This window comes from Panonychus citri, unplaced genomic scaffold, assembly GCF_014898815.1.
Source record: "Panonychus citri isolate SS breed McGregor unplaced genomic scaffold, ASM1489881v1 Contig00090, whole genome shotgun sequence".
Taxonomy (NCBI): Eukaryota; Metazoa; Arthropoda; class Arachnida; order Trombidiformes; family Tetranychidae; genus Panonychus; species Panonychus citri.
This window is the reverse complement of record NW_026515495.1, coordinates 302,862-325,993: the sequence shown is the minus strand read 5'-3', so window position 1 is coordinate 325,993 and position 23,132 is coordinate 302,862. Positions and strand designations below refer to the sequence as shown.

The 23,132-nt window shown below is 30.1% G+C and overlaps 2 protein-coding genes across 3 annotated transcripts; both read right to left on the bottom strand.

The window, feature by feature from the left end:
• Positions 1-153: 153 nt before the first annotated feature.
• On the bottom strand, positions 154-9,400 carry LOC128387439 (neural cell adhesion molecule 2-like). Its single transcript, XM_053346640.1, has 8 exons — positions 9,055-9,400; positions 8,828-8,920; positions 8,635-8,700; positions 7,700-7,773; positions 6,798-6,867; positions 6,382-6,675; positions 5,254-5,754; positions 154-2,169 (listed from the first exon to the last, which is right to left on the bottom strand). Exons 1-8 carry the CDS (start codon positions 9,128-9,130, stop codon positions 1,946-1,948), a joined length of 1,398 nt encoding a protein of 465 aa, XP_053202615.1. The 5' UTR covers positions 9,131-9,400; the 3' UTR covers positions 154-1,945.
• A 485-nt stretch (positions 9,401-9,885) lies between these two features.
• Positions 9,886-23,026, bottom strand: LOC128387435 (5-hydroxytryptamine receptor 2A-like). Of its 2 annotated transcripts, XM_053346636.1 has the most exons (6): positions 22,646-23,026; positions 22,292-22,411; positions 12,787-13,095; positions 12,309-12,497; positions 11,137-11,272; positions 9,886-10,971 (listed from the first exon to the last, which is right to left on the bottom strand). In XM_053346636.1, exons 1-6 carry the CDS (start codon positions 22,797-22,799, stop codon positions 10,380-10,382), a joined length of 1,500 nt encoding a protein of 499 aa, XP_053202611.1. In that variant the 5' UTR covers positions 22,800-23,026; the 3' UTR covers positions 9,886-10,379. The 2 variants fall into 2 exon arrangements, with proteins under 2 accessions (XP_053202611.1, XP_053202610.1); XM_053346635.1 differs by having other exon boundaries at positions 22,292-23,026.
• Positions 23,027-23,132: the final 106 nt, after the last annotated feature.

Here is a 23,132-nt window from a genome sequence, read left to right as displayed (position 1 = left end):
AAAAACTTATCAACAATCAAGTCGCAATCAGTTAAAAAGGTGACAACAATTAAACGGAAATAGTAAAAAACAAAACAAGGACTAGAAAAGTTATCACAAAATGTTGATAAACTTTTGTTTTTCTCATTAAATTGTGAATGAAACAATTGAAAGTTAATTTTTCACTGATTTTATTATTCATTTTTAGTTTAATTTTTTTTATCTTTTTGTTTAAAAATTAAGAGGATTACACGCACTCGAATCAGCATCATGTTAATTTGGCTTCTGTTCTGGTGTTAATTTCTTGGTTTTTATAACATTTGGGTGAAAAAAAAAGAGGAAACCACATCAGAACTTTGAATGGAACTGAACTTTTGAAAAAGAAAACGAAAAACAATGAGGCTGAAAAGAAAGAAGGAAAGAAAGAGAAAAACAAAGGAAAAACATTGAGAAATAACATTAATATAAAATGCGAAAGGAATTAAAATTATGTTCTTTACAATTAAATCATATTAATTAGCTTATTCTTTAGTATTATAATTTCATTTTTCTCAATTTGTTTTATGTATCAAAAGAAAATGACAGACTAGTAAAGGCAAAAGATCTGGAGTTCAGTGAGTTCTCTAAGATTTTGATAACAGTCAATCTCTTCCCATGTTGTTCACCTTTTGGACGATAACACTGAACTTTTTTCTTCTCTATCAACTTGGTCAGTTTTCTTTGAGCTAATCAACTGCATAGATTTTTAATTCTGTTGACTTGTTGAATGCTGATGAATATTCAACTTGTAAGTATATATTTTTTGTGTTGGGTATTTGACTTTGCTGATTCTTCATCAGGTTGAAATTTTAGCTCAAATTCAATCAATTATTGCTTATATTGTGTATATATATCTCCTTGTTGGTCCAACGATTGGTGACATGACGATATTTATCAGCTGATTTGGTTGGAATAAGGTGTCTTAGTATGTTGATTGTGAATTGAGATTCGGTTTCCAATTGACAAAATCCAATGATGACAATTTAAGTTTCCTTTTGTCAACAAATTGGTTGAGCGATCGCTTCGAGTTGGTTTTTTGGTTTTTTTCTTGATTCTGGTTCTGTTGTTTTCGTGTTTATCCTAATCTGTCATTTATATGGTGATACTGGAAGATGAATGAATATGAACTTGAGTTGGAACTGAGGTTGGAAGGATCAAAATTCATTATGCTTTGATTATTGGTTATTTCTTTCTGAAATCGAGCTCATTTGGGGGTTTTGTTTGATTCAATTATTAGTATTTTGAAGTTAGAGATTGAAAATAAATTGTCTTTGGGATTAATTTTCGCTTTCTTGGAATGACATTAAACTCCATTAACATGAACATGGACACATCAAGACGGATACAATTATTGATACAATTGAGTTAATTTTCTTCCAATAATTTTAAAACTTGAAGAAACGAATGTGACTCTTTGGTTCTTTGTAATTGTTAGTTTTTTTTTCGGGCACAGGGTACGATTAATTTCCAAAATTAAAGAGACAAGATGAGACAATAAACGATAGAGAGCTGAACATATTAATGTTCGTGGTTGATTAGAAGCCAAAATGGTGATGAGATGGTGTAGATGAAGATGAAGATGTTGGATGATGTCAATGAAGGTGAGAATGATGTCCATGCCATGGTAATGGTTGTACCTTTTAGATGTTTTGTCGATGATTTGAATTCATGAAAACAGGAGAGAGAAAGAGAGAGAGAGAGAATGGAAATTGAATCGGAATCAGGAATAGAATGAAATTTTCCAATCCTTTGGTGAAGATGAAGAGAATATAGTAAATCTTTTCATGGTAATAGTTTCTTTTCTTCTGACAATAGAGATGATGAACATTTACATAAATCGTTATAAATAACTGGTTGGAATGAGTTGGAAATCTATCTTGGTGGAATTAGTTAATTTGGTTGATTAAGCGAATTGGTTTCAATTAAATCATACTGAGATAAAAACACGAGTCGAAATGGAGATTGCAAAAAGTAAAATTAAAAGATGAATAAGAGGAGATAATGAACTTGAAAGGTTAATCGAAAGTTTCATCGCTTCATCGGCCAATGGTTCGGACCAACCAACGGGATTATGGGCAAAGAAGAGGAATGAGTGGTCACCACCGGGAACTTTATCAATTTGAACGGTGTAAGTTTGATTGTTATCATGATCTAGAAAGAAAGAACAAAAAACAATCGAAATTAACATTTGATTCTAATGGATAACAATTATGCTATTTAATAATCTTCATAAAATCTATGTGATTTTTATGCTCCATCTTTATGTGATTGAATCTGCTTTTATTTTGATTCTTTGCATCAATTCAGTGGGTGTATTTGTTTTCACCCTGAAACTTATCCTCATGAAGAAAATATATAAAAAACAGTTGAATCTAAATAAAGATTCAATTGGTTTACGCAGGACGAGCTTGTGAACGTTTCTCTCTTTCCCTTTGGACTTTTATTAGTTTCCAAGTCTTTTCGAGTTTGGATATTTGTGATGACATAGGGAACTTGATTTCATCGAAGTAAAATATTAGCATTTAGAATTACCAGGAACCAGGAAAACAAGGATATAGAGATGAAAAGACTCGAAATGTTGATATAAAACATGACCTAGTTCGAAGGATGGTTACATGAAATGCTCTGAGTTTGAGCAATATTCACTTTGGAATTGAAGTAGGTCGATCAAAAAGGAGAGAGAGAGAGAGAGAAAGAAAGAAGCAATAACAATAACAAAAGAACCATGATGATAATATTCAAGAGGAACATGATGATGAAATTTAGTGTTCCATTCAGAATCTCAAGGCCGATGAATCCATAATTCATTAACAATCCGAATAGGATTCGAGGGTAAGGCGATCGAGTGATCACCTCGAATTATAAGAAGTACCAGGAAGGTACAAGCCAAAGTGGGAGAGGGAAAGTGAGTGTGGAAGAGGAGGAGGAGGAAAGGAGGGAAGATAATAATGGCAGTGTAAGTGTAGAGAAGATGACAAGAGAGAGAGAGAAAGAGGGAAAATGAGGCAAAAGATGAAGATATGGTTTAGATTGTTATTTTTTCCTTCTTTGGATAGGAAACATAATAATAAATGTGACAGGACTTTTTTCATCGATCGATCGATAAAGTTTCCAGAGATATAATCAATGTTAACATGAGAGAGATAGAGAGATTTAAGCTTAATGGCTTGACCTTGGATCGAAAGTAATATAACAAGATAAGGTTTTTTATTAATCATAATCATGATCCAAATTATTGGGAGTGATTTGAAATTGAAATCGTAAAATAATCAACACATACACAATAGGAAGTGATTAAAGAGAGGGTAAAGATTAGTCCGAAAATCGCAAAGTAATTTAGGTGTTTCCCGCCTAACAGATTTAACTTGATTCTATTGGTTAATTAGGATTATAAACAGAGAGAAATTAATAGATTAACTGTAATTATAACATAAACATGAAAGTGGAACCATAAGATTTATGGAGATAAATTAACGAGCATTTGACTCACGCTAAGGTGTGTACACAGAATAATAGACAATGGACATTATCTTATTACTATGGCTTTTATTTTATCGAATCCTAATCAGGTTTAAATTGTAAGATTCGCTTGATTGATCGGACTTTTCCATATTCTCTTTTATCTTTTAGAAGAGAACAAAAAATTGTTCGAACAATCGATTGAATTTTAGAACAAAAATGAAAAAAAATACTACTTAGCGCACGAGAAGAACCTAAGATCCGGTAAAAAGAAGGAAGTAAATGAGAGAGAGAGAGAGAGAGAGAGAGAGAGAGAGAGAGAGACGAATAGACAGATGGCACTAGTTCGGTGATCATTTTAATTCTATTGAGCGATGGATGAGAAGGAGGAGAAGGGAAGAGATGATGATGAGGGAGACATTTAAAAGAGAAAACGGCAAACACAATAGAAGATAGAAAATGATGCAGAAGATGAAGAATCCTTTTCATCTTCTAAACGATGAGAATGAGAGAAGTATAAAAACTTATTTCCTTTTCCATAAGGGATAATCAAAGTGCTAGAAAAATGAAGAAATCATCTCATTGAGGATTCTAAAAGTTATCATGAACTTTGAAAGAGAGATAGAGAGAAATGACTTGATGATTAACAGAAAAATCTACCAACTAAATCAAGATGTTACTCTTTGCTTGTTTTTGTTTTGAATGCACGCGAATAAATGATGATTTGGTTGCTCGTGTAAATTGAATTGTGGGAAAAGCGTAAAAATTTAATTACACGTTTTCTTTGGTTAAATTGCGCTGCCAAAGACGTGCCTCAATTTGCATATTATGCATAACATATGCAATCGATATTAGGTCTCTTTTTTGCTTTTTCGGGTTAGTTTAGGTCAACTATCGGACAAGATTAAATGAAATGGGAGAGAGATAATAGATAATAAATATTATGCTGATTCATAATCATCATTATCATCAACAACAAGGGGACAATAAAACACGCAATCAAATTGAGAGAAAAGCTAATGTATCAACTGTTTAATGTGCCTTGGTTGTAGTCAAGGTGAATCTATGGCAAGTATTAGGTTGAGAGTTTGATTGTCATCATAAACTTTGTTTTGAATTAAAAATGATCATCGGTAGTCAAGAAAAAGAGACAATCTTATGAGTGTAATCGAGGGAGGAACATGTAACAAGGTGGGGTGGGTTTTAGTAAGGTGGAAAAGGAGAGAGAGAGAGAGAGAGAGAGTAGGACACTCTCTGGATCTTTCTCTTTCTCTCATTTAGTTTTCTATGACTTCATCAATCTACAGTTGATTGATTTCTGTTGAAAGCGATCAAATCAACAAGAGAATCTATTATGATAAACAAATGATATATTATCAGTGCTGATCGATAATCTATTTTTTAAATATGAGTAATATTATCAGGAATTAGTGGTCAACAATAGTGAAAAAATGTAAATTAAAATAATCTATCAATTTGTATTCATAGGGGAAACAAATAATCTTATCATTAGCTGAGTAATTAAAGAGGACAATTGATGTGGAAAAAATTGATTGCACAATTGGATGATTGTTGATGATTTTCGTGATTACTCAAATTAGATGATGATAATTGGAAAGACAGAAAGGAGAGAGAGAGAGAGAGAAACATAGAGAGTGACATGTAATCAGAAATGAAGCTTATCAATAGGAAGTTGATTATTAAAATAGCATGAACATTATTCACCTATTGGAAAGTCATTGACCAATTAATTAGTTGATTGAATTTGATACTTACTTGCATTGAATTCAAAGTCTTTATTGTGAATACGAACTCGATATTTATCAACTGGAGGAGTTATTTTCTGATCTTTGATTGTTAAGGTCAACAGATTATTAGCAATTGTGTAATCCAATATATCAGGCATTTTGGGAAGTTTACTAATTTTCACATAATATCGACGGGAATCTTCACCGTATAGATTTGAAGCATCACAACGAAATTCATTGGGTGTGATTGTCTTATCCTTAATGGGCCGATTCTTGCTGGTTGCCGTTGGTGTTTTGTAAAAGAGTTTCAATTCACTGAAATTATCTCCTTCCTTGATAACATGAGTGTAATTGATTGAATCATTGGAAAGAGCTCGATTACTTGCTAATTGCCAAGCGATTCGAGCTTTCGGATTTGCATCAACGACACATCGCAATGTTACAGGTTTATCTCGACCTTCACGACTCAAGAACTTTTTCTCATCAATCCATCCGGTATCCGATTCATTTTTATGAAATTTAGGTCCATCTATTGAACAAGAGATAAAAACAATAGACGATCAATTCAATTACAATTTAGGAAAGTATCAACATGCTAGTAAACTTGAAAATCTATTAATTATCACAATGAATTTCATCATGAATACGTTTTACCATGAAAATTACTACCATGAATAAGAGACATGGCAACGCCCTTTTCCATTAGAATTTCAATATTATCATTGAAAACTGAACACTAACTGATCAGCTATTTCAGTGAATTAACAGTTTATTCAAAATCTATCAACCTGATAATCCAAGTTCATTGAGTTGTTCCATGTATAGTAGATTATGAGAGAAATCGATTCAATTATCTTCTCATGATAGAATGATAATAATAATTCATTTGAGAAGTAAAAACATTATCATCTTAATCATCATTCTCCTTTTTTTATATATTATTATCATTGACCACTTATCTTGTCATCTCTCTTTCCTTTAGCTATTAGTTTGTCAACTAACTTGACCTAGTTCAGTTTGTTTGAACATGGAAATGAACGGAAATTGTCATGATAAAGTTGATAAAGAAATGAAGATAAAAAATAACGAAAAGTTGACCATTGGGAAAATTTGAATAATAATAATAATCGATTGAAATGAATGGACTGATACTTACAGACGACATTTAAACCAAGTGCGAAAAATTTGATGTCAGTTTTACGCAAAGAGTTGACCAGAACTTGACAGGTATACGAACCAGCGTCTTCCTTTTTGACCTGAGAAATGGTCAATATCGATGTGTATGGACGTCCTTCAATATTATTTATTCTGTACTTATTAGTTGACCCATTGAGTTGTTCAATTCCATTTCGCCCATTCCATGATACGGAAACTTTAAGCTGCTCATCGTAACTGAATTTACAGACTAGTTCAGCATTTTGATTCTCTCTCACTTCTCGATTTTGTTGACCTGAAATGACAAATAGATTGATGAAATTTTGACGATAATCTTTCAATTAATCAAAACTCTCAATATGAATAAAATTTTTTTTTTCTTGTTTACAATATTGTAAACAATGAAAATTAACTCACCAATAAAATGAATCCTGTCAAAAATATTCATGGTTATCGACTTAAATTCAATTACTTGATTGGATCGAGTCTGTAAATATATATATATAAATATGGTGGAAATTGATGAATAAAATATGAAATGACACATTAAATAAATATTATCAATTCTCATCTTATCGGTGATCACTCATGAGGAATATAAATTGAGAATTTGAGTGAAAATGATATCAATTAGATTCGATAATGACATAGACACATAAACACAGATATCGAGTTTCAAATTTCCTAAAAACTTTCCTTCGAGTTACTTGAAATGTTCAAATGGACTCTTCTTCTTGACCATTGAACAAATAAATATGAAGAAAAGTTTATATTTTACAATTCAAAGTAAATTTTGATCTAATTTATGATGTTGGTTGAAAATCAATCATGAGCGTGTTTCTATCAAGAATATCGACTCAGATGAATGGATAAGAATTGGAAAGTAAAACTGATTATCATGACAAATCTTATTTTCTAAAGGATGAACATTTGATGAAGGGAATTAATAAAATTAGAGTTGCATCAGTTTTGCATTTCAAGATAAGAGGATGAAGATATTATTTAGATGAATTATGAGTGAGAGAGAGAAATGACCTTGTCATCCTAATTGGTTCGAGTGAGTGAAAGCGATTTCAATTAGTCAGCAACTCTCTCTCTCTCTCTCTCTTGTTCTGGTGACATTTTCTCCCTTTTTCTTACCAGCAAAAGGAAGAGGAGCAAATATAATAGTAATAGAATGAAGATTTAACTATCAGTGCTTCTTGATTGTGGTCACCTTGAGCATCCACATAAAGGATATTCTCAATTAGAATTGATTGTGTTCGATAAGATCAAGTTTAGAGTTTTTGATTGGAATAATTAAAGAAAAATAGACTTACGTCTTTAAGAACACACGTATATTCACCAGCATTGTGCTTCTTTGCGAAGTAGACCAACAATCGAAGTTGATGACCTGTTGATGAGAGAGAGAGAGAGAATTGGAATTAAATCAGTTAAATCGAATGATTTTCGCCAAGAAGAAGAAAAAAATGGCGTGTGCGTTTTGTGTATTATAAGAACTTTAAATTTTCAACTCTACTCTCTTTCCACCCAAAGGTTTACACTTTTACTGATTACAAATTATCATGAATGGAGAAAAATAGAAAATAAAAAAAAAAGTTATTCTTGAGTTTTTCATGGAATCGATTCTAACAATAATAACAAAAACGAAACACTTGATTGAGAAAATGTTGATTAATTAGTGTGTTTGATTGATTGACACTTGATTATGATGATTGTTGGCTAAGTTTAATAAAAGCAAAAACAGAGAATCTCAATCAATTTAAATCATAATGACAATTGAAATTTCATGATTATTCAATTTGTTTTCATCATCATTTCAATATTTATATTGATTTTTAACTGACAGATGAAGGTCAAGGGTCATAATTGAGTTTTAATAATAAGGTGTGGGTATAAATATCCAACAACAACAACAACATGCAACTATCAATTGAATTGAGCTTAAATATTATGAAAAAAAAGTAAATTGCTCAAGGAAATTAAAGATTAAACATCAACTCAATCTCTCTCTCGAAAGCTACATGATGATGAGGATGAAATAGAGGATTAAACTTGGGTCGACCTATGTTGGGGTTTATGGGATGATGATGATGAGAAAGATGATGATAGCTGCTTTCAGCCGACATCTTCTTTGGTTAATGGAAATTGATGTTACTGCGAATGCGTGTCGAGAACATGAATCATCAACGTGATCATATCGATAAAGGAGAGAGATAGAAATGATATAATTCGAGTTGAATCAAGGACTTACCATGATTTTCTTGTTGCAATACGAAACTTGGATCAGCTATTCCACTTTGAGTCCATTCCAGTTTTCCTGGTTTTTTGTTTGTGTTCAAGGAAATAAAAATTGCAAAATTATCAGCGATTAATTGTTGACCATTTAAATTGTTTTCTTTTTGTTGTAGCATCAATAATCTTAGAATATTAGTAGAATAACTTACGATCGGTCATGTCTCCTTCCTCGAAACATGTCAACACGAAACTTTCATTGACCCATCTCACTTCTTGAGTTCCTTCTGGAATTATTTTCAAGCCTTCAGGAAATAAGATGAAGAGAAAAAAAAATTAGAAAAGAAAATCAGATTCACTGAATAATTGAAATTCTCCTCAAAGAGAGAGAGAGAGAAACAGTTGAAGGCGGTGAGAAAGAAGATTAAATTGTACTTACAATTAGAGAAAGATGATAAACAGGCAAACATAAAAAAGAAATAGACTAGATTCCAAGATTGAATTATCGATAACATGATGGGAACAGAATTTTCAATAAATTCTCTAATTGAAATGTTTCGATGGAATTAAGTAGCAAAAGATTTTATTGAATAGAAAAAACAACCACAAAGAGAAAGAGAGAAAAGAAACTGAGAGAGATGAAGTGAAGAGCAAAAAAAATTAGCTAAGATGAAGCTCACCGTTGAAAGAGATAAAAGCAAATGCGAAATTTACAACATTAACGCATTCGCAGTAATTGTAATTCTCATTGACCAAAGAAGATGTCGGTCTGATTGTCGGTTTAAATTATCGATTGGAAGTGAAATGGAACCGAAACTCGGCAGATGGAGCTGGTTGTCTGTTTTTCCATTAAAAAGCCGCCGAATAAGTGGCTCCATCTAGTGAGTGAAAAAAGAACTAAAATTTGACTCGAAATTTTTTTCTTTTCACTTTTTCGATTAATAATTATAATTGTCTTTTCTTTGATTGATTTTATTTTTGTTCGGTTTTGTTTTGTATATAAATTTTGAAAGGAAAAACATTTAATACACTTACGAATTTAATCACAAATTTAATCATATGTGGATAATGAACAAATTTTAACAAATGATTAGTTTTTGTTGTTGTTGTAAGAAAATTACAATTTGTTGATTTTCTGATTACAATCAAACTTATTGAGTTTGACCTAAAGTGTAAAGTTAATTAAAATTGCATAACAGATTGAAGATGATTAATGATGATGAATGAATGAAAATCAGTGAGAGAGAGAGAAACGATTGATATGTGAATGGATTTCATTGTCATTTGTATTGATAGTAAATTGTTTGTAATTAGTTTACTAATTGTCACATTAAACTTCAGAGCAACACTTAAGTGTAGCCAAAGGGTCAGATCGATTTTTAAAATGGGACCTTTGATAATCCCAATATCTCATGTTTAATGAATCAGAATAATTATTATCACCTGATTGATATTTACTATTAGATGAGATTACATGATGATGGTGATGATGATTATCATTATTATCATCATGTTCAACTGATTGTTCATCATTTGATGAAGTGTGATAGCAAATCTTTGACACAAAAAGTTTTCCCTTCTTTTTTGATATAACATTATCATGATAATCTTTATTAATATTATCCTGATCATCCATTGGTTCATGATTCCCACCATCGGAATATTCATTACAATCAACAGGTTTCCTTGTATTTATCATCAATCCACCCTGAGAATAGACATAACCATGAATTGAATTAGGACAATCATCTGAACTATTCTCATTTAGATTAATATTATCCATGTTAACATTATCAGCATTCCAGAATCAGGGTTATCATTAACATTATCATTATCATTATCATCGTTATCGTTATCGTTATTGTTGTTATTGTTGTTTACATTTGGACTATTTTGATTGGAATTATTGTAAATACCTCTACGACCACCGATACGTTGATTAGGTGTAAATGATTGTGAACTTCGTTGAAGTCGATACTTGATTGTTTGACATAAAATTATTCGTCGAAATGCTCGGCGAAAATTTCGATTGAAAATTGTATAAATAACGGGATTAATGGTCGATGAGAAGTAACCTAACCAGAGGAATATCGTTGGTAAAGAAGCGGGCATTTGTATATTCGTAAAAAGAGCCTCGATAAGGTTACGAGTAAAAAAGGGTGACCAGCAAATGATGAATAAGAAAAAGACCAAACCAAGAACTTGCGTCGCTTTTTGCTCAGTTCGAACCTGTACAGATGAACCTAATGTTCGTATCATCATGGGCTGGGTATTATAATATTTAGATATTCGACATCTTATATCGGTACCAAATTGACCTCCCAATATTGACCCAGATGGAGAAGGTCGTTTATTCCTATGTTCATAGAGATATAAATAAATATTAACAGAACGAAAGGAAAACATTAGAATATCATATTAGTCCAATTCTGTTCGTAAATTATTTCGACCTCAATTATGATCGTACAATGAACACGAACAAGTAAAAGAGAAGAAGGAAAAAAAAAGATTTGAACCTCACCCTATTTGATTAGAACTCCTTCTGAAATTATTATTATCATTATCATCTGATATCGAGTGGAGACTTCGAGTTTTAAAACTGAAGGTAGTTTTAATTTTGCGAGTGTCGAAATCCCGTTTGAAGCATCTTTGATTATCTATTGAATTGGACGAAAATGATAGAAAAACAATAATGAAAATCGACGAAGAGAAAGAAAAAAAAAGAGTTGAAACATATTCGATTATCCATTTCATCATGTATTTTATGATAATAATTGTGAAAAGTTTTCCATTCATGATCATTTGCATGATATTATTATCTCAATAATTATAGTGATTAAAGTAATCTAATTGACTGTAGCCCATTACAATATGAAGATGAAGATGAAGATGATGATGAAAATGATGGAAAATTGGTCAACCTCAATGTTTATTCAATATTTACATGGTAATTTTATTCACATTGATCCAAGTGGAGTAACACGAACTCGTTCAGGTTAATACAATCATATTTTTTTCTTCATCATCATGATCATCATAATGTTCAATATAATCATAATCATCATCTTAACTAATAAATATATGTAATATCTTCAACTTCCTTTCAACTCACGTAATGATATTAAATTTGATGTACTCTATGTGAATTAACGTGATCAGAAATCACAATATTAAAAACTCAGGTTTTTATCCTTATATTGAACACGATATTTAGGACCATGTATCTCTCGATGTATTCACTTTTCTCAGAGTTAATCTTAAAACAAACAGACTAATTCAACGATTCCAATAACAAACCGATAAGTTGATCATTTAACATGATGAATTATCTTTGATTACAGTGTTTTATTTTTCTGGCTTGATGATTGTTGATTGTTGTTCTAGTATTATATTGATACAAATTGATTGTCAACCTGAAGAGTAAACAATTTATTACTAATATTATTTACTCCCATATACTCAGTTACTCAGGTTGTAAGATGAAAAATATTGTTTCTTTGTATAACCTTGTCAAGGTGAGAGTTGAATATAATAATAATAATAATAATAATATAATATTTAGTGATAACTATTAACTTACATACATGATATTATATGGATTGTGTAACAAATGATGATGATAACTGAAGCAATAATGACATTATCTTAAATATATCGAACTGATAGAGAAAGTGAGAGAGAGAATAAGTTTACCTGAATACTTTCCATTATCACCTTGATTCCCATGAGATTTCTCGGTGATTGAGGTTCGAGAAGATGGAGGCCATTTACCAGGATCAGTAGAATTTTTACAAAATTTCGCTTTTCTTCTCAATAATCGAACAGTTAGAACATAACTGTTAACCATAATCATCATTGGTAAATAAAAGGCACTGAAAGCTCCTTCAAATTGGACCATTGAAATCGACGAAAAGATAGAGAGAGAGAGGAAAGTTCATCAAACCATAAAAAGAAAAAAATTATTAGTCAATAATTATTTTAGTTAAAATAATAAAGTATACAAATTATGAGAGAATCATGATAAATCAATTAATCAATATTCTGTTTGAATGGGAAAAGTTATTCCCATGGATTAAGACATTTACATTAAGTTGACATTATCGTTTGGTACAAATTGAAGTTTAACATTGAATGAAAAAAGAGACTATAAATATGATCATGTATTACTTACCGATAATTAGAAAGTATTTATTATCAATTGAACAAACTAATGGATCAGGCATAATATTGGACGAATCAATTACTCCAAGTATTGTGATTGGACTTGTAATTAAAGCGGCAATCAGCCAAACGATTACGATCTTCAAGAGAACTGCTCGTCTTGAAACAAGAAGTCGAGCTTGTCGAGCATGAAGCGGATTCTTTATGCCAACATATCGACCAACGCTGATGAAACACATATGATATATGGAAGAGCTACAACACAGAACATCACAGGTAACCCAAAAGTTACATGTTAATCTCCCAAAGGGCCAATATCCTATTTTGAACATGAGAGAGAGAGAATAACAAATGCAAGAGAAAATTTAAAACTTCGAAAAGTTCATGTTGGAAAGTTTGGAAAATATATTTATATGTAAATTGAGATCAAAATTCATAGTTAACATGAAACTAATTATAATAATGATAAGTTCAATTCTGATTTACAATCATAACGGTAAATAAACTCGACGAATGATAAAATATTAGAACATATTAATTTGTATGAGCAGAATTGGAGAAAAAACTAAATAACTCAATCGAAATGTATTAGAACTTTGTATTTGTCTGGTTCTTTTAATGTTTCAAATGTTATTTATTCGAGAAATTCATTCACATGGTAAATCTCTCTCTCTCTCTCTCTCTCTCTCTCTCTCTCTCTCTCTCTCTCTCTCATAATGATAATAGTGATTTAATTGTCAAACGATTACTAAATACTAATCGATTTGATGAGTTGAAAGTGTGAGAAACAAAAGTAGTTAATAGTTAATCATGGAAACGAATTGAATGAATTGAATTGAATCATTTAACGATATGAATAAATATTCAAATTTTTCTGTTCACCGATAAAAATGATGCTAATTGAATATTCAAATTAGAGCTCAATTTAAAATGAAAGAGGTTAAAGCTCAATTTGAATAGCATAATCTTCAATCTTGACTAGATTGGTTTCGTCGCTTATATTTTGATTGACTTTTTCAATTTCCATGAAAGAGAAGAAAAAAAAAATTAGTATTATCATGATTACAGGTAAAATCGATGGAAATACTTTAAAAGGTAAAAATCAGAACATTTGTTCAATTGAACATCGACAAAGGACAAGTTCGAGGTTTCTAATATAATAATAGAACTAAATTCTTAGCATCATTTGGATTCCAAAGTAATTTATTATTATTATTATATTATCCAATTGAATACAATTCATAATAATAATCACAATTCTTCATCATCATATTTACTTGTTCAGTAAATTTAACTATTAGAATTGTAAGTTTTGTGATAAATCATCATTCCAATAATAATAATGATGATGATGATGATAACATGATTATGATAATTCATTAATAACATTGGACTAGATAAAGATTTAAATTGAATTACATGTTGATTGTTGAGCTAATTATAAATACTAAAAATATTATTATCGAGGATATAAAATATATATAAACTATAAGATGATAATAATAATTAAGGATTTAATATTATTATTAATCTGACAGTTTCTCTAATTGTTGTGATAATTAATTAAGACAGAGACAAAGTGAAAGTAATTAATTTCCACTGGAAGATAAATGATGATGATGATGATGATAAAGTATATTTATCGATTATTATCATTATTATTAATAACCACAAATAAATATACAGTTAGATGAGTTAAAGATGGACAATTATAATTGTCGGCCAAGTTATCAAATGTAATTATGATTTTGAATCAATACAATTGATTTTTTTTCACCATCAGGGAGTATTAATGTTATTTCATTGAATCTTTTCCTCAAGTACATGATGAATGAATGAACACCTTAGATTATTATTGTTATTACTGTTGTTATTGTGACTTTTATCAATGATGATGATGATGATTACGGAGAGAAACAGAATTCAGGTTATTCTTGAGAAAAAAAAATTCATTGGCATCATTTGAGTAACTTTGTCACTTTTATGACAAATTTTTCTCCGGCAAGATATTAGAAAAAGTTATTGATTGATTATCTGAAGAGTAGAAAAAAAAAGTTTTCTATTCCATTTGTTATCAATTTTAAGCTCTCATTTCATTCATATTTCTTATTACAATCTACTGACCTTTTTTTTCAGGTGAATCATTTTCACCTCAAGCTCATTTGAATGTCAATCAATTTTGTATTCATTTCTCTCGCTCTCTGAGCTATCAATTTGAACTTTCTCACCTTTGGCTACCCTATCATGGTGGAATAGGGAGGAGAATCAAGAGAGAAAAGAGTAAAGGGAAGAGAAGAAAAAAACTAGAACTTTTGCAAATTCGAAATGATGTATATTACTGTTATACTCGAGTCTCAAGAATAATGGTATCAATTTGAGGATAAGTTTTACCGATAACAAAACCGTATATTGAATCAACGTTTGGATGAGCAAAGATGAGAAACTTTATTTCAACAAATAGAATGAAAAATAAAAGAGAAAGAAGAAAAGAAAGAGAATAAAAAAAAGGAATAGAAAAATAGTTATTGGATCGAAGAGATGAAGAAAAAAAAAGAGAATAGAACATTGAATCTTTGGTTAGAATGAGGAGAAGAAGAAGAAGAAGAAGAAAAAAGAAGATGATGAGAGACATAAGTGAGAAAAAGAAAGAAACTTTGAGAATCCATTTTCTCTCTCCATCTCTTTCTTCTCACTGACAAACAACATGATGAAAGTGGAGAGAAAGTTTCGGGAATGATGGTGAAAGAACTTTTCATTTTAAGATCAAAGAAAATGATAAAATTCAAACAATGGTAGAAAATCATTCGAAAAGTACATACAGAATTATCGTCATGATCATTTAATTGAAATACTTTTCGAGCTTTTTGATTACATAAGACAAGACTGATCGTGTATTCAGGGTGAGATTCGTGTGATTTTACAGGTAAATTAGGTGATAATCACCGAGGAAGAGGGGAAAAGATAATAATGATTACAGAATTCAATTAAATTGTGTTGTCAAAATTTTCATTTATTGACTACAATTCAACTTGTTGACCATTATTTTTTTCATTCTTTATCTTCTAATATTAATTTTTAAAATTACATGAGTGTTTCATGTAGCATTTCATTCATCATTTTTTCTTTGTATATTTACTCAAGGACCACAGGTCTTTCTTATTGATATTAAAAAGTTAAAATATCTTCAATGTGATGAAATGATGAAAGAAGAAAAAGTTTTCATTGTTATGAAGCTTTTGAATGATCGGCTTGAGAAATTCATGGAAAAGTCAGTTAACAGGAAACTGATTTCGTTCAGGGTTAGTTGGTTTGGAAATTGATTGAAAATTTTCAAGGTCATTGAGGTCATTTTACGATAAACCCATTTAAAGGTCATGTGAAGGTTTTTTTCGGAAAGGAAGAACAAACAGTAGACCAATCCAGTGACTCTTACCATTGACCAATGAATTTTATCAACAATTAAGAAGGCAAATAATGCGCTAAATGAATGGATGTTTTTTTGTTTAAAATCCAAAGATTGGTCAGCAAAATATTCATCATGGGTGATGTTATTAATCTTCCACCTACACCTACTTCTCGACATTTCAGTCCTGATTTCAAAAAATTTGTTCAACTCTGTTTGAAGTTTATAACGATAAAGTAATGGCATCAGAGCGCTGTAATCAACGACAAAAGGAATTTTTTATTTTTTATTTTATCAACTCTAATCCAATGCGTTGGTTTGCTGTATTAGTGGTCGTTCAAAACATGGAGGACTCCCGAGAAATGACATATAAATGGAACTTAAACGAATTAAAGTGTCATTATGATTCACTGGTCTCCGGTTACAGGTTGGCAATATCCAATGAAGAACAACAAAAAATTCTCAACGCAAGACTGATGTATGAATTTGTACTTCTATTGTCTCGAGACTAGCCCTTCGATGACGTAAAGATTAAAGATGATGATTAACACAAAGTTGCACTGGTCATTTGCCATTAATCATACATAATCCTCATCAGTATTTTATCTCTCTTTCTGTTATATTTTTTGTGATTAAAAATGTTAAAAATCTTCGTAACCAGCAAAAGCATATTCAATACAAAACAACAACAAATAATGATCAAGGCGCTCAAACAAAACCTAGGAGTGGTAAGTAATATCCCGTTGGCTAGACTTACTGATCGCTTGGCAAACCGTAAGTGACCGAAGTTCAAGTTTTAAGTTTGCTTAATCGGAAGGCTGGTTAGTGGAAAAAAGTAGCACGAGCTAATCAAGAGGATCAACCTAACCTTCAGATTACTTTGAAACTATTTCTTTCAACAATGGCCTGAATGACCTTGATATTTTGATACGGTAATTGTTAATCGCTCAAACTCATCACACCGCGTCTCGTCTTGAGTCTCAACGACTCATAGTTGCTGAGAAAATCTCAAAAAACATCGGTAAAATAGCTGAATAGCCCTGTATTTAGTAATAGTATCAGAAAAACAGCTTTTATAAACACACACAATAGGATCAGTAGTGATCGCATACATAATTACATTTTGCAATGCATCTTTTTTATTTGACGTCTGATTGAAAAAATATTTTCGGCTTCGGAATTAGCATAAAAAGTTGAGTCAGAAAAACCAAAAAAATTTCGGGTGATGGGCAGATTTTGATGTGCCCCTTTCATGTATTCTAATCTAGTGATTGAACCTGGATAAAATAAGATTAATCCATTGTAAGGATCTCCATCTTAATCAATACTTAAGGAATTCAAATGGGAAATTGAATTAAATTAATTTAACTTATGTATTCCAAGTAGAGTAAAGTTGAAACTGTAGATAACGGTAAATTCACTAGTACATGTGTATGTTGTATAATGTATAAAATCTCATATAATCTATGGTGTGTTCAGTGAACCAAAGTATTTCATTTATTCAGTAAATCTCATCACAATTGTTTATTGAGGTAAATACACTAGAACTTTAATAATAATAGTTGGAGGGATTATCCTAATCGAAATTACAATTAGAGAGAGAGAGAGAGAGAAACTTATTAGAAAAAAAAGTTACAATATCATCAGAATATCTTATCAATACTCACCATGCAATTAAGATTAACTTTTGAAATCGAAATGCTTATTTAATAGTAAATAATAATAATATAATATTTTCTAGTTAATTTTTTTCTTCCTTTTTAATTAAACTAATGTAATTTTCATTAATTTAATATTACGATTTTTTCTACCTATGTGTGAATATATCTAATACCTTTATCAATTATTAATTATATATATACCATTAGATGAATATAGTGATAAAAGTTAGATCTTATTTTTAAATTTCTTCATTGATACCATTAAATTAATAACTTTGAATTTACTATTGAACACCTATGTCACATGGAAGCTCCTCCTTTTCATGATGTTTACAATTTTCTGCTGAGGGAATTGAGAACAGAATTGAGAGCGATCATTTCTAAGTGTATTTGTATATATCAACGAAATGGAAACTGTGACTGAGAATATCTTGTTAGCCAACTAATTCTAAAACGATTCAAAAGAAATAAATAATTTCTCAAGTTTCGAATTTGTAAATTAATGATTATTCAGGTTTATAATAATTTTGATAATTTATTTATTATTCCCTGTAAATGAAAGTCGAGACAATTTTTTTCCTTCTCTCATTATCATTAAATTAATAACAAACTTTTCGATGATATTTTTTTCTTTTCGATATTGTTTTTCTGTTCTCTCTCTCTCTCTCTCTTTCAATTCTGGCCAATACCTTGAGAGAAAGTAAACTTTTTCAAGAGCCAACGAATGTACATTGAGAGTTCGAGGATATATAAAGTTAATTTTTCTTTTTCCTTTTGGTGAAATAACAATTGAAACTCGAGATGATAAATAGAATGACAAGAAATGTGAGTATGGAAACTTAACATTGTGATTTTCGTCGAAAGATGAACATGATGATATGAAGTGAAATGAAAGTATATCAAAAGGAACATGTTGAAGAAGAAGATGAAGAGGAAGAGGAAGATAAAAAAATGACCATTGACCATTGGAGATAACGTTCAAGAGATGAATCAAGTCATGGAACAAATTGTAAGAAAAAATTTCTTCAAATGATGTTATGATGGCAATTCCATGTTCGATGTGAATCAAGTATCAAAGAAGATAAAGTAAGATAGATTAGAGAGAAAAAGGAAGAAGAAAAAAAATAATAGAAGAAAACAAAGAAAAAACTGTTCCTCAAGATCATTTGTACCCTAAACCTTAGAAATTAAGAGAATCATCATCATCATCATCATCTTCATCTTCATCTTCTTCTTCCTTTTCCTCTTCCCTTCTATTGTCATTTACTTGACAATATTAAGCTGTAATAGCGGCGAAAACAAAACCACAATAAAAATCCCTTGATTATCATCACAGTTTCTTAATTCATTTCAATCAACTTGTTACGTTGTAATATTTAACTTTTCTATTACAATCAAATTATCACATGGACAGTTTCAAATCAAATTCAATCTCCATCATCCATCTTACCTGTGTATCTATCATGATACAAGCAGAACAAAAAAAAATATGAGAATTTTAAAAACTTAGACAATATGACAAATGATATAAAAGTTATAATGAACCTTTGATTTTTTGATAACTTGACAGAAAAGCTCTGGATGAATATGATTTATGTTATATTTTATCTGATCGAATGGATAGTTCATTCATACTCTCTCTCTCTCTCTCTCTCTCTCTCTCTCTCACTTCTTCCTTAGTTCATTGAGGTAAATCAAAATGCTATCATTATTATCATTCTGTTGATTGCTTGTTTTTTGCTGGATGACAGAGAGATACAAGTTAAATGATTAAAAGGCAAAATGTTCAACGTAAATGTAGTTATGTCTTGGTAACAATTCAATTATACAGGAAATTTCTGATGACTTGTGCAACTATCATCACAACCGGAGGATTAATTGACTGACAATCATTTATCAGATAAATTAGATGTCTTTAGATGCATAATATAGTAATTGGATTTATGAATGGACAGAAATGATAAATTACCAGCCATTAACTTTTAGTTATTATCATTATAATATAGTAAATATAAAAATTACAATATATCCAAAGTTAGGAAACAATTTATTAACATTATGTTAAAGCATAGAGAGAGAGAAAGTTTTAATTAACGTGAATATTAAATAGTAAATTATATTGATTTTAACTTCGATTCTTGCCTATTAATCAGGATCGATAAATTGACTTTTAAATTATTAAATTGATCTTGTTCATCTCTTTTTTTCTGCTTATGTTAACCATTTCTCTTCTCAATTATCATACTCGATTCTGTGTGTATACTCAATGAAAACTGAAACTATTCCACTTTTATCTGGAGATTAATCAATAATATTTTCCGAGCGATGATTCTTATCATTTGATGATACAGGGAAATCTTAGATTGGCTGAGTATATTATTCCTATAATAGAGAGAGAGAGAGAAATATATATGATAAGAATTGGAGATAAATCAGGTGAGAGAGAGAGAGAGAAGATGATGAATGAATGGGAGACAAACTAGATTAGTATAATTTTTTGTTCTTTTGCTTGTTCTTTGTATTTCAATTGAATTTGACAGTAGATTGAATATTATCTCATTCTCTTATTATGACGATTATTCTTATAAATGTTTTCGTCGAAAAAAATTAGAAATATATACTGGATCCATTGGTAAAGAATTTGATAACTTTTGAAACATGGAACGAGAGAGAGAGAGAGAGAGAGATGGAAAATTCTAAAGGAAATGAGTTCCAACGGAAATGAATACATGGGAGATTATAAATTATTCTTGATGATAATTACATCGGGTTAATGAAACACCTCATTAGCAGGCAAAGTAAATACCATTGGAGTATTTGTTTGTCATGATCGTTAATAAGCTAATATACTTATTAATCATTTCAATTCATATTCTATATGAAAATTGATTATCGGATTAATCTCTCAATGAACTTGACAATCGACTAATATATGTCAGGGTGATTAGAACATCTTTAGATAATGAGCTTGAAAGATTCAATATTTGCTCATCAATATTATCATATTAAAAGGCTTGAAAACTGTGAAAGATTAGAGTTAATTGTTGCTCTTAATTACTATTGTTTCAATTTGAATATTGACTTGATTAAAACAGTAAATCAATCGAGACACTTTTTAGTTTAAATCACTGTTTCAATGAATTCATGTTGTTGATTTAGTTGAGAGCAATGAGATAACTTAAATAGCGATTAAATTTGTTGATCGATTGGCTCTCTATTTTTTTGAATAATCAATTCAATTTACAATCAATTACTTGATTGTTAAAATTAAACGTGATTTCGTTGTGATAATAATAATAAAAGAGTAAAAGATTAATTCAGATAGAAAATTGATTCGCATTTTCTATCAAACAATTTGTTAAACTGATTGAAAATCAATGGATTCTAAATTATTCGATAACTTTTGAGTAATTGGAAAAAAAGGAGAATCAGGAAAAAAAAAAAACGAAATTGAAATCGTTTAAATAAAACAGAATATTCGATTGAACATATTATCCATGTATCGAACTTGATAATTAGATAATCTTCAATTGTTTCCATGTGAGGAAATTTCCATTACAATATGAATAATTTGATTAACGATTGGACAAATTATCTACTTAATTATTGAAGAGAAAATTATTATTTCTTATAGTAGATAATTTTCTCTATTTCTGTCGAGTTTGTTACTTTCGAATACTTAATTTTGTTCCATCAGAATTTCGCTTACGTTATCATTTTCTATATATCAACTTATCCTTTCAACGAACATGGAAAAAATTTAATCAAAGGTAAACATATAAACGACCATCAACATTGATGATGGAAAATGTATCCGTTGATATTCAGTGAAATCTCATGAATAGTAAATTTTTTAATGAATCAAATTTATTGATTGATTTTGTTTACGTTTTTTTTTCTTCTCTTCTTCTTCTTCTTTATTGAGAAAACAAAAGCGAATTGTCAAAGAAAATGTTTAAGTTAAGCCTTGATCATGAGGATTGATGATTGAAGGACAAATAAGGAAAAGATTATCATGAAAAAAGATGAGAGATCAATGGTAATTTTATCAACCTTCAAATAGGCAGAATATAATATTATCAATCTAGTGTTGCAAACTAATTTACTCTTACATATAATAATAATAATAATAATCAAATATCATTCAACAAAGTGACAAATATTAAATTCATTTGAAAGTTTTAATTAATCTCCCATGAGATTTATTCAGATTTCACTTTGGAAATTTTCACCAAGAAAACTCACAATTTCATCATGTAACAGTTGAGATGATTTTCTTATCAACACAAATTAGAACTTGATAGTTTTATATTATTAATAATCTAATTTCTATTCGAGAATTTTGAACATTCGAATGGAATCAGAGAGAGAGAGAGAAATGAAGTTTACCGCCATTTGGAAAGTTTCATCATGAAGATATAAGATACCGAATATGAAGTAAATTAACTTACCGTAAACTTCATTAACGATTGACATTGGCATGACAAGAATCGACACCAGTAGATCGGCGATCGCCAATGATAATAGAAAAAAGTTCGTCGCATTTTGTAATCGACGCTCGAGACAAATCGCTAGACAGACCAGAATATTTCCGAAACATCCAACGAAAACAAGAAGACCCAATAGAAGATAAAACAAATTATATTGATAGATAACTTTGTTAACTTTAGTACTTTTACTTGACGAAATTAATATTTTCGGAATAAGAATTGATGAAACTGTTGTCGGTGTGATTACTTGGGTAGATGATGATGACGAAGATGACGATGATGATGATAAAGATACAGTATGAACAGAAAACTCACTTAGATCATTTGTAAACACTTCATTGTTTTCCATTAACGTTAACGTTTCGTTTGATTCATCGTCATCAATTGCGAACGTTAAACATAAAGTTAAATTCGTCATAACATCGTCGGTTAGATTAAATGTTGACGAAGATCCAACAATCTGATCCATCACAACTCATGAAATACTTTAACAGGTTGAATGAAATTCATAACTACTCAGAGGAACAGTAATAGTAACGATTAGTTGCCAATTCGATAATGAAAGAGTTGCCATCTAACGATCAGCATTCAAGTTCTTTCATCAAACAATTGGAAAAGGTAAATAATCTCAACTCGAATTGCGAGTTAACATTTAATCAATTTTTCGAATTTCAATTAAAATCAATCGAATCAATTTTGCAAGATTCATTTTCTTTGACCAATTGGTTTGTTTGTTTTTCCATTTTTTTCGATTCCTTGATTAGTCCATCTATTGTTTTTATTGATAATAATAAATTATTTA